General features: G+C 34.1%; 1 protein-coding gene across 1 annotated transcript; it reads right to left on the bottom strand.

Moving 5' to 3' along the window:
* Positions 1–1,961: 1,961 nt before the first annotated feature.
* LOC137921554 (calaxin-like) lies at positions 1,962–6,886 on the bottom strand. Its single transcript, XM_068764354.1, has 5 exons — positions 6,766–6,886; positions 5,009–5,078; positions 4,218–4,398; positions 3,041–3,151; positions 1,962–2,147 (listed from the first exon to the last, which is right to left on the bottom strand). The coding sequence occupies exons 1-5, from the start codon at positions 6,884–6,886 to the stop codon at positions 1,962–1,964; spliced, it is 669 nt and encodes a 222-aa protein (XP_068620455.1).
* Positions 6,887–13,552: the final 6,666 nt, after the last annotated feature.

Here is a 13,552-nt window from a genome sequence, read left to right as displayed (position 1 = left end):
GCAGCTTTCCTTTATCAATTCTCTAGCTGTCCTCTGCGTGCCAAGCGAACTGATAATAATATATCCCTCCATAGATATTTTTAGAGAAGGTCTATGCTTTAAAGTGAGCACTATGAGTGAAGATTGGGATAAAGATTAAAATATATATTGCAAAAAAATATAAATATATTGCACTTTGTTTTTTTTTTATTTTATTAGTATCGAGAATGTTTGTAGTTATGTATTCTAACTTAATCTTTCTTTGGTATTTATTTTTAATTTTATTACCAATTTTAAATAATTTTTTAATTTACTTGTATTTACATATGTCAAAGAACGAAATGTTACAGAATTATGAACTGCAGTTGTGAAATTATGTATTTATATAAGCAGCAGTGGTAGCACAGCACAGAAAAGGCCGGGGCCTTAATGTTCTGGCATAAATATCACGAACCATCAAGCACAGCGTGGGAAGTACGCCCACAAGGTGTACAGACGATTTTGTTAAGGTGGTTATAAGATCCTGAATGCATTTCGCTTCTTGAAGGATACCTATGTTTATCAGTGGCTGAAATTATGATGATGATTCTACCAACGCTACAATTACTAACGAAAGGTACCAATGTAGTTGCAATGGGTCTGAACCAACGAAAGTATGCGTTAAAACATTGACCAAACTTATTCTTTGTAAGTACAGAAAAGTTCGTTCGTATTAAAAATGCAATAAATAGTAGTAGCCCTGTAGTAGAGCACTGAGACTAGCGGTTAAGTCGCAAATTCACAATTTATGCATTAACTGTATAAGATTGTCACTGCTCATAAACTAGTATCCAGAGGTCACTGCCATCGCCATGCGAGACGGCAATGATAATTCAGCCCATAGATATATCTGAGGAAAAAAATTCAAAATAGGAGGCCTATGCTTTGCAGTAGGTATATATGGTTTGACGACGACGAGGAAGAATTTACAATAATCATTGTATACGCCATGAGGAAAAAACAGGAAGAGTTCAATTGGATAGAATTTAGAATCAAATTGAGCTCCTCTATGATGACATTCCACAAAACTACAAGGGTTCCAAACGCGCCCTGGTAGTTCACACTCAACGTATTTCTTGCACACTTAAAAGGCTACTATTATCTACTTTTATGGTTTACAATAGTGTGGTAGAAAGAACGCTATCATAATCTCAATACGTAGATACAATATAGATTTTATTTGCTAGACACACCCCATAATAAATTTTGGGAGATTATAACTACAACAACCGATCTTGCAACCGATGGCTGTTTGGGCAGAAAGGTTCTCGTGTAGTAATCGATAAAAAAGCTGAAGTGAGGGAAAGTCGCAGGCATCGCAGGTCGTCGCAGCGATCTTTGAGACAGACCTATGCTTTGCAGTGGGCGCCTATCGGCTGAAAAACAAAAGTCCAATAATAAAAGAAGTATTTAAATACAGTTCTTTAATATAATTTCAACAGAAAAATATTTGTTTTTACGATTTTTATAAAATACATAATAATATAAAATGTAGAACAGTATCCTTTCTTATATCCTTTCTCTTTCACTAACGTTCTCTTTATAATTTAAGAATGATTACCTATTTAATCATTTTATGAAGTGTAAGAATTACATTGAAATAACTAATGTTGAATTAAAATAGTGACTGTTACAATATTATAATTTGCCATTTTGATATCGAAAAAAGGCGCAGAAAATTCCATTGAACAAAAGGTCAGTGGTTAATAGTTAAAACTCCAGTTTGATAACGGATGCACATAAATAATTTTCAGTTGAATTACAACGATTACTCTACACAATTGATGGCATAAATAACTGTTTTAACAGGTTATTACGTACCTGTTTTATGAATTTAAATTTGTTATCTCTTTTATTTAGTCATGCAACATTAAAAATGTCACGAAGTATGGCAAAATAAATGCGATTAAGATCCGCGTATATTCCTACTCATCGCAACAATCTCACATCGGTTTCCACGAAGGGCACCAGGTTGCCACAAAAGCATAAACAGCTGGCCTTTCCGGCAGACAGTATCCAAGGCTTTCCAATAGCGAAGGAGTTTTCGTCACCGATGTGTGAAAATCGTTAAAATTTATCACACCGTCGAGATCAGCGTCCATCCTTTTCAGCATTATATCCACTAGCTCCTGTAATATGAGTTTTTTATTCTAATAAAGTTTAAAAATAAAATATTACGAAGGTTATTGTAATCATCATTATCAACACTAGTTCACCCATAGCATAGAAAAATGATTATTATTGAAAATTTATTTTAGTCTTTGAACATTTTTGTTACAAAAAATCAAGATGATTTTAATTTATCCATTGTAAATGAATGTAACAATAATTATTTCATAAGGATATGCCTAATTATTCATTGACTTATTTTCATTTATTTACAGCTAGGTTAAATTATATTACGAATCATCGATATGAGAATGTCATTTGAAAGTGTTCACAATTAGAAACAATTTAAATCGTTATAATGTACTTATCATAAATACACAGTTTTGTAACAACAGACATTAACATTGATTTACCAGTCCTCTTGAAGTTTGCTTGTCCTCTTGAAGATTGTCTCAATGCATTTTACGTTTTAATGTTTATTTATTTGTATTTTCATATAAATATAAAATTCTCATCTAGTTACTTGCCTTTAAGGACATTGGTTAAAAACAAATTAACTATTTCAAATTACGCAATTTTTATATTATAAGCTTTTAGTGTATAGGTCGATTATGTTACGATTTTTAGTAAGCGATTCATATTTCTTTGTAGTTAATGACTTTTTGTGAAAAAATGTAAAACCATTTAACAGTTAAATTAAATGGAAATACTAATAAAATACGTAATTCGCCTTTAAAAAGAATGATTAAATTTTCATTTTGAAAAGAAGCATAAATTATTTTATAAATCAGTGCCATCTAGAAGCTATTAAGTGAACTATTATAGATTAGGTTTCGAGTTCCAATAATATAAGGAAGATAGCGCGGAAATCAATCCATATAACTTATTAATCGTTTTATGATAGTCATCTAACCTTTACTGCCTCCTCTACATCGTCATCTCTGGATGCCTTCGCTAAACTCTTTTTCATTAACTGATACATAGTCTCTCGTCGCAAGTAGCCTTCGCCCAACAAATCGTAGCACTGCATACGTAACGAAACAAATGAATATTAGAACTCCCTTCTAAAAATTCTTTTTTTATATCTTTCACTTAATAAATAATAGATAAAGCGTATTCAGATCTGCATTTCACTGTTTTTTTTTTTGTTGCAGAGTGCTGTAAGTTTTTAGTAAACACGGGGACTCTCTCGGGCGTTTTAGCATACGCTGTTATATAAATGTATTAACAGATTCGAAGAACGCCGAGTTTTTAGATCGCTTTAGCGAGCGCTCCACCAAGTATATATATACTCGTACATAGGCACCCGACAGGGGACGATCCTTAATTTTAATTTAGTATTTACTTCACCTATATTTTATTTCTAAACAGGAATAAGAAGAATCGTAGAGAAACGTGGTATTCGAACTCGTCCAGAGAATTGGCAAGGGGCAGTAGCAGAGACAGGCCACAATCTGCGCGAAATAAATGTCCGCTAGGGTTTTACAGTTCTAAAGTCAACCCACAAACCAGTAAACAAAGCGTATGACGTATACCACTTACAAGGAGGTCGACGGCCATGTTAAGATCATCGGAAGACTCTAGATGCCGGCTGCTGACTGGCGGTCTGTGGGGCAGACTTATGTTCAGCAGTGGACATCCCACGCCTGAAAATGTTGACAATGATAATGATATCTTCCGTTTTAAAGTATCTGAGAAGAGCTCATGCCCGTGGGTTTTTCCGCTGGGTTTATAAATACAGACTAGTACAATAAGAACCATTGCAGGCATAAATTTGATCTCTAATATGAAAAAACAATACACTTTTTACATAAAATAACTTTTGAAAGTAATTAATATCACAATTTTATAAGTATTTGTGTCTTATTTTATTGGTTTCTTCATTCATGTATTTGACCAGAAGAACCCCACCTAAAATGAGTTTGAGTCTCCTAATCCCTTCTTCAACTTAAAGCTAAGTAGGTTCCGAATGCCTTGGCTTAAGAAGAGTGCACAATAGACTGTTTTTTTTTAAAGTCAGGTGTTTTGTGGCAATTGTCACTTAAAGGACTTATCCTTTACACTTTTTAGAAAATAATTGTAATGCTTACAGTAAAAGCGTATGATATTCTTTCTTCGAGGTTCCCACGCAGGTAAAGAGAGAGTGCTTTCGCAAATGTAGCCATCGTGACATAGGGAGAAGTGCCGCGATCCAATGCGACCATTACACGTTCCATCATATAAGAGTCCGTCATACCAAGTCCGGTGTGCAGCACGTCTCTAAAATGAGACCTAAAAATCCTCTTTCGTTTTATTTTTTTTTCACGTAGCAGCTCCAAAAATATCGAAACCTCTTTGATAGATCTAAAAATACTTCCTTCGTTTTAATTTTTTTTTTATTAAACAGTGCCCACGTTGGAGTACTAAAAAGCATCGTAATCCCTTTGCCAGCCATTGGTCAATTTTAGAATGTGGACTAAAACTTCGACTGTAACAGTCGAGTAAAAGCTATGATTTTACGAAATTCTACTCGCAAAGGAGATAAGAGCGCGTTCATTGATTTCGCAAAGCCGGGTGAGGACAGCTAAGTATATTTGTGTAAATACGGTATATGGAAATAGATAATCATAAAACATGAATATACTGTGTAATCATAAAAAAAATTGTGTGAAATACTTATTTAAGTAAATCCTTTTTCATAGATTAGTACATTATATTACTGTGGTAATGTTATAAACATAAATTTTTGTCCCAATGTAACCCCAAAGGTAACTATGCAAAATTTGTACTATAAAACCTTTGCCAGTTTTATACCTCAAAAATATAGCACCGCTGCTTTGTAGTGATAGACATGCTACATTTATCACTTAAAATTCACCTATAAACAATTAATTGTAATTACCTCGATATTAAATCTGATGCAGCCGGTTTCTCGTCCCTCTTTTGTATTTTAAAAAATATAACCATGATCTCTACAAATATAAATTGTCAGAAAATCCATAACTCAATAATTATTATTCGTTTGTTATTTTATCCTTTAATAGCGTCTACAATAATATTTAATTTCTCAGAAATCTAAGAATTCTTCTCTGTTTTGCAATACCAACTCATGATATGGTTGTTTTGTAGCTATATACAAGGAAGTCTTTCATAGATTAACTCTCTCTCTATAAGTTATTGATTTTTTTTAGCTTAAGAGCACACCTGAGCCGACGTTTGTTTACTAAGCAGTGGTAGCCCAGCGTAGAGGACTGAGACTGGCGATTGTAGATCGTAGGTTCGTTTCCAGAGATATTACATAATTTAGACTTAGTGCATTAATTATATAGCATTACTACTGTGCACAAACATATTTCCAGAAGATGGGAAGCAATGTCCTCTGCGTACTTTATAATACTAGATTTCCTTCACCGACCCGTCTGCCAAGAGAGGTGTTTAGACATAACCGTTTTTATTGTAATCACTTTTGTATGTCAAGAGAAGAATTCCAGAATAGAAATAAATTAGAATCAAATTGAGATCTACCGCAATATTAATGGGCAGGCTACATAGCGCCCAGAACGGATCGCTGGTGGGGAATTAAGGTTTCGAAATTGAAATCACGGGTCGGCAAACGTAGTTTAGAACGTCCATCAAAAACGCCGAAAGATATTGGATAAAGGCCTCTGTTCACCGGCCAATGTCCAGCTGTGAACGTCCTGTGCCTATAATGATGACGATGATCATGATAATTATAACATTCTTCAACAAAAAGTTGTGAAGATTTCCGATGAGGTTCCTGTTCTAGGAATAATCCACAGCAAACTTGACAAGTTTTTATTTATTCACTTAATATTCTTTATTATAAACATATAGGCATAATAATAAACAAAAAAGTACAATGGGTAATCTTATCACACAAGGAAATTTCTTTTTTCATTTTACTTTATTTACCACTTTCACCAATATCCTTAACGCGATAGTAAGAACAATTTCTTCCTAAGCTTTTTTACCACTTTAAATACTGCAATAGATTTTTTTCAAGTTCAAGTTTATAAACCTTTTTTTTTTTTGCTAAAATTGCTACATGAGAATTCAGTGATATACGGAAATTAATTATAAAAGTGCTATACAAAACTTATACTAATTTTATGGAGCATACAGAAAGCTGTTATCTTATAGTAAACCTAATAAAACAGGACAAAATTATTCGTATATATGTCGACGAAATTTTTGTATACTCCTATTTTAACGTTGTACATTAAAAAGTTTATCCACCAAAGTTTAGGCTTCCGTTATCTGTGGCATAGCTAGGTTTAGGCGTAATCCACTCACGGCTTTGTATCACGCGACGCGCAAAACCAATAGTGACTAAATTTACCCTCATTTACGCTCGAAAAACACGAATGCATGCCTTATACAAAACTCCTTTTAAAGCGACTTATTCACAAAGGTTTATATGCTTCTGAATATTCTCCTACCACCTCTAATATTTTATCAATGTGGTGAAACTTTACATAAAACGTAACTCTTTGTTAGTAATACATTAAACTATACCAGTATTATCAATTAAAAGTCTGACCGGAACCAGTGTACCGCGCTTTAGGTAGTAGTACCTAAGGCGCTATACAGTTCTTTCGATCGGACTCTAGTTACATAATTTAAGGAAATATTGCTTACTTTCAATCTCGTCAAAATTAAAATGTGTAGTCTTTTGAATTTCCACCCACATCCCACCGTGTTTTTTCCGAAAACGGATTTCTTCCATGGGATCTAAATCTGAATCCAAAGACGCCGACATGTTGAAATATTTTACCGATAATGTATTACAACGGAAAGATTAAATAAATGCACTTATAGTAAATTTATTGTGACAGCTGTAAACAAATATTCGAGATATTTCTGTCAAAATATTTAAAACGTCACTGCGCGAATGTTTCTTAACTGTTTTGTGTAGAGTGCCAATTATAACGCATAAACCAGTAAAAAATCTATTACTAAACCGCATTCTTACATGGTGTCACGAAGGAATTGCTCTACATATATTAGGGATGTAAAAGTATTAATAAAACAACCGACAGTTCGCTGAAGTCTTCTCGTCAGAGCCCTTCTGGAGTTTCGTAGCTAAGTAAATTCAAAAGGAACGATTCCATTATAGGAGATCTTAAATTTGTCATAGTTTTTATTAATTCGACCTCTTCTGGCAGTCTCCTTATTACGTTCATAAATAATTACTATGCATTTATAAATAATAAATAAATTCATTTATTATATATAAATCCACCAGTGATTGTTACAAAAATATGACAATAAAGCTTAAAAGATTACATAAAAATATGATTATTTTTATTATAAGCGAATATAGCTGTACAAAAATTTAATAAAAAAATAATAATTATAATCTCATTACAAAATAATGTTATTCGAATTTTCAATTCACGGTATATAATACGAGTTCAACGTCTGACTTGTAAAAATTAATAACCGTTATTCACAACTTATTCCAAAATAAAAACCAAAAATTGTATTTTGAATAGAATATAAAAATAAATTTAAACTCATGATGCCATAGTTCTTCCTACTGAATATGATGGAATAATTAAAAAAAGGGTTGTTTACGTATCGGTTAAAAATATGTATATTTTTTTTATTGTAACATCATTGTCCGGAATTTGCAGAAGTCACCTTATTTTAAGTTTGAATTATCTTGATTCCTCTTGTGAGTCTGGTCTCATGACGTACAGACTCTCTCTATCTCTCTTCAGGTCTCTACAGCTACGTTGTCATGAGTGGAGATGTATTAAGGCTGTATATTGCTTATTATATTGAAAACGTAAGGCAATGCACAGAGACCTCAAAATGAAGCTGAAAGTTCGTCCTTGTAAAAAGCCTTTCCCGGTGTACTACGGTAGCGCTCGAATACAAAACAAATTTAGGTAGCAAAACAAAAAAAGATAGCAACACTGCCATTCTCAGTCCGTGGTCCGACTCCAGAACCTTTAGAACCCAGTAGCCATTGTTCTGTGCGCTTGCTGCCGTTCATGGTCATGAGCTAATAATGGAGTCGTGGGTTAATAAGACGACCAAAAATGTTTTGCCTGGGTGGATGTTTTCTTTAGCCTAGATCACCTGCAATAAGTAGCGTCTATCGATCTGACGTCAGACAGCGTAAAGGTCGCATGCGACTTCTTATTGATCAATATTGATCAATGAAATTTCAGAAAACAAAATGTTGTTAATATGTACAGTAAGAAGTACGAATAATAAGAATACTAAAGAAAGTCGAGCTAGAATATTTTGATTTTGAAATTGAATCAACAACAAATGGATAGTAATAAAATATTTACTGTAGTTTTAAAACAAGAAGTTTCGCAGATTTAATTTTTTGAAAAGAATATCATGGAAGTGATGATCATTTCTTGCAATTCACTATTGTAAGCAAACCTTAATATTAGCTATCATACGCTAACACAGTTCTAGAGCGATAGCTTTTTGCATTTTATTGAGATGAAGTTTTAATTGTTGTCTCAACATGTACAGTTTACTTTTTAATGTCTGATTTCGTGAATTTCTAATAGTTTCTTGTTTTCCTTTACCATACACTTAGCTACTGATGTAATAGTGGTGACCTGTTCCTAATCTGTAACATCGTAGACAAAGACGTAGTTTACGAACATAAATTATTTCGATATACGTCAGGCGACATTGTGGCGATATATTATAAATAACCAGCTGACCTGTTTTGTCTTACCTATGAATAATCAATTTGAATCTAAATGCGTATCTTCAAACGCACAAAGATCAAAAGCGAAGTATTAAATACGAAAAGTTTCAATAATCATATATTTTTCTTTAATTTATTTGATTCTACGTGACTTTTTTTTATTTATATAATAAATACCTTTTATAGAGTGTGTTAAGGAATCATTACATTAAATCGGTAAAAGCAAAGTACTTTCACTCTCACACACACACATATATATATATATATATATATATATATTAATATATATACATATATATATATATATATATATATATATATTAATATATATACATATATATATATATATATATATATATATATATATATATATATATATATATATATATATATATATATACTACGCCATAACGTGACGAAAGACGGATTAAATCTTATACAGGTGATTGGTTTTAGACGTAAGAGGCTTAAACACCACTGCACGAATAAAGCACATTTGTTCCCAAAAACCTTTCAACGTTTTATACCACTTTCTTTCATATAAGCCTTGATGATCACTCTGAAATATGTTACCTTATTTTTTCTTTTGAAATGCGACGGACATGACAAACACAATAGTCAGTCTACAGGCACAGATAATACCTGTAATTAATAATGTAATAACAATAATTTATTTGAAAACAAATTATCTTTACGTCATTGATTTTTATATAGAGTGTAGTGTTATAGGTGTCACCTGTTTTACAATCAATTTTTATATACTTTATAATCCTTTATCTTGAATAGTTTTAAAAAAAGTATTTAAAAAAAAATTATCATAAGAGACAATTATTTAAAAATTTTATTTTAAAGCGACTCTATGATATCTGTTTCCAGTAGCCGATGGGAGGAGTTACCCCAGACGACCCTGCGTGCGAACTTATTGATCCGATCTTCCATCTCATAACGTTCATCCATGTTTATTTCGTTATATTTTCTCTGTAAGCGGACAAATTTTATAGGTGTATTTATAAATTTACACACAAGACTTCTATGTTATATAATATTAAAAACGTATATTTTTAATATTGATTTAATCAAAATATTGGTTTTTAAATAATACGGAATAATTTGCATATGGCAATACTAAGAAAATTCGCTGTACCAACTTTGACTGATCAAGTAACAATTATCTATCACAAACCACTAGATGGCGTCGGCTGTATTGAACAGAACTATAATATCATTGCTGCAAATGTCAAGAACTTCGATCAACTTGGTCATCAAGCTTGACACAAAACATGCTTTGCCAACACACTTGTGTTAACGACAGATAGATGACCACGGACAATATCAAAATTTAAGCTAGAGCGACCAATTGGAAAATGTTATGGTATTGTTTCATCAATTCACCAAAGCATTTTTTATTAATACATTATATATAGTAAGCCATTTTAACTACACACCTGTTATTGAACGAAGATTTACTTCAATAACATATACGTATACCTCGTAAAGACATAATGCAATGTCAAAATCAAATTTTGATTGCTTCCTTATCGCCTTCGTAAATATATTGAAATTATGATGGTGATAATATGTTTTAATTATATTTTTCCAGAATGATTGTTCATATGTATGCATGCTAAGCATCCATTGACGGCCTGACTTAATATTTTAGAAAAAAAATCGTGGAGGGATATTTCAACAGAGCCAAAATGAATTTAAAAATAGTAAAATTATCTCAGCTATGCACCAATTCATAGACTTTGACTTGAAGTATGTCACGACCAAGCTACACCATGAAAACGTTGTAAAGTCTAATGCTCTTTTATAATTTATTATTTATAAAATGTATGTGTAAGTTTTTAACCCTTTATTATAATTTGCTCTTTATAACTACAAACAAATTTAATTGTGATGACTTTGTAATTTACTGTATGTGTTACAATTTATTACAAACATTAAAAGTGTATATTTATAATGTATATAAGAAATTAATAGTGTAATAAAAATAAAATATTGAAATTTATTTTGACTGACATGCTGCGTCTATAGACTTTTCCCGTGGATATTCTACAAAAACATTCGTTTGGAAGCGACCTACGCTTAGTGTCTTCCAGCGACCTTAATAAATTAAATAAAAATTACTGAATGATTCAAAAAAATGATTAAGGGGGCTAAATAAAATAACATATTTAAAAGAGTAGCTACAGAGATAAAGAAAAACGATAACCGATAAGAAATAAATTATGATACATAATTTAGTAGAGAAGTTAAATTATGTGTTATTGTGGTATAACTTATTTCTTATTTTATACTATATACACTTTCAAGTATGCTGTTTATTTGAAGTGTTTTAGTGAATTTTCTAAATTATTAATAATACAAATATTATAAGGATATTAATTGTATTAGAAGTTAAAGATCCTTCAAGTCGTGGAAAGCTTAATATAATTGACGATAGATGACGCTAACTTTATCTCGTGCTATGGTTTGACCGTTTCGCAGTCCATGTAAGCTAAGAGAAATTTATGTCGGTTGCGATCATGGAACTAATACCAAGTACGTGGTAATTTTTGAAATCCGCCCGGCTGCACACGGAACAAGACACTGTAGGGCTGGGCGGGCGGATTGTATCTACAACACCGTAGGGTAAATATAGAAGATAAAGGGTTTCATTTTCTCCGTCTGTCTAGTCAAGAACTAATTCCATCTGTAAATCACCTTAGGCAAAAATATCATTGATTGTGTTATTAACCATAGTACACAGATAACCAAAGACTGATTGATATAAGACAACAGTTATTACGTGAAAAATATATTTGCATATTTTCTAAAACATGTTTTCATTTTTAATTATGCATGTAAAAATAAGTAGTGAATGCATAGACCATTTATTAGCAAAAACTTATAAAGTTTTCAATCATCCCTTTATAAAATTAATTACATTCTGAAAAACGATAATGCGACAGACCAACAAACTTGGTAGTTGAGACTCTGCAAGGACAGATAGCAAACAATAAATAATTTAAATACGTAGATTATTTAGAACGCCTTTTTTAAGTTACGGGACTTTAGCATCATTACGTTATTATCTCTGCAACTATAGCTTATACATTTATAACCAAATGTATGTATTTTAAAGGTAAAAGGGATAAATTTTTTATTTTTATTAAAATAGCACATTTTTCATTATGTAATTACCTGTAGACGTCTTACGTGACTATAAACTGAACCATGACGTAGCGCCATAATGTAGAGTTAAGTAAAACCTGTCTCTAAAAATAAGAAAAAGAATCTTTTGTTTCGTATGACAAGCTTTTATAAAGTAAAAGCCTCTTGTAATAATATTGCTATATAAAAAGCCGCCAGATGTGAAAGTTCCCGCGGACGTCGTCACAACGCTCAACCTTTTGTTTGTCTCGCCCACTCGTCTCGCTCACTCGCACGGCGTGCACGATACGCGCTCTTGCTTGCTCTTGGCAGGTAGCCAAGACGCGCAGCACGTGCGCCCGCGGCCGTTGGAGTTCTGGGAGTCGGATTTGAGCCATGGTTCGATGCGCAACCGCGCGTAGGCGAATTATTCATTTTCCGCGCACAAATTGTTTTAATAATTAAATAAACGTGTTTCCACATCACACTGGCGCCCAACGTGGGGCCTACACGCTAATTATCGACGAAATCGCGTATTCAACCGTTCGCCATCTTAGCGTCGTAGAAGAATCCCATCGAAAATTTAACAATTGTGCGTTATCGGAGTGAATTTCGTCAGTGGTTTGCATCTGTTGTTTGCGATGCCGCGTCGCAAGGCTCCAGCCGTCCGTAACAACGTCGAGGATGAGGACTCGGACAGGTTCATGACCGAGGGGCAGCTATCGTCGTTCATGGCGGCGTTCGCCAAGGCTCAAGCGGAGTCAAACCGCCAGCTAATCGAGAGTCTTTTGCTGCGATCGCCGGCCTTCACCACAGGAGCGCCCTCGCCATCACCATCGCCATCGTCGTCTTCGGCTCATCCGTCTCCGTCGGGAAACTTCGCCGGTTGCACGGCTCGTTTCAAATTAACACGAGAAAGTGTACAAAGCGATCAGCGAGCAGGGAGTGCGGGCTCGCGCGCGCGTGCTACGTGCAACGCCGCCGCCGCCGCCGCCGCCGCCGCCGCCGCCGCCGCCGCCGCCGCCGCCGCCGCCGCCGCCGCCGCCGCCGCCGCCGCCGCCGCCGCCGCCGCCGCCGCCGCCGCCGTACCTGCTGTAGTAAGCGCAGCGAATGCGCCGAATCGAGGTAAACGGTTTTGTGTTTATTGCAAGAAGAGTGGACATGATCGTGATGAGTGCTCAAGACTTAAATCTAAAAGTGATCCGCATACAGTTTCGTGTTACGGTTGTGGTACGAAAGGTGTTATTCGTGCTAATTGTGTAAACTGTAATACAAAAAATACGGACACTAAGGATTCGTTCTTTTCATGCGATTTTATGTCCACAAATAGGCAATTATATTCCAAAACCGAGGCATCGCAATGTCAAGCCCATGTTTCTTTTGATTGTAATACTGTTTTTTTAAATTCTGTTTGTAATGTATATGATGTGCCTGATGCGCGGTCAGTGGATAACTCGCGTACCGAGCGCTTGCGTCCGGATGTTTGTACCAAAGGCCGTCCAATTTTGGACATAGAGATTTTTGGCTATCGCGGTACCGGTCTATTAGACACGGCGGCTAAACGTAGCGTTGCCGGATCCACGCTGTACTCCTTGTTGCTTAAGTTAG

The sequence above is a fragment of the Battus philenor genome, unplaced genomic scaffold (genome assembly GCF_028537555.1).
Source record: "Battus philenor isolate CCGP_79_NKW_IND1 unplaced genomic scaffold, ilBatPhil1.0.hap1 SCAF_1, whole genome shotgun sequence".
Classification (NCBI taxonomy): domain Eukaryota; kingdom Metazoa; phylum Arthropoda; class Insecta; order Lepidoptera; family Papilionidae; genus Battus; species Battus philenor.
This window is presented reverse-complemented; position numbering and strand designations above follow the sequence as displayed.

Bases quoted from the DNA above. Each gene is read 5' to 3' on its own strand.
- LOC137921554 (XM_068764354.1), bottom strand. From the start codon at position 6,886: ATGTCGGCGTCTTTGGATTCAGATTTAGATCCCATGGAAGAAATCCGT. The intron at 4,399-5,008 runs GTAATTACAATT...GAGGATTTTTAG, and splicing joins GCATCAGATTTAATATCGAG to GTCTCATTTTAGAGACGTGC. The intron at 3,152-4,217 runs GTAAGCATTACA...TTACGTATGCAG, and splicing joins GAATATCATACGCTTTTACT to TGCTACGATTTGTTGGGCGA.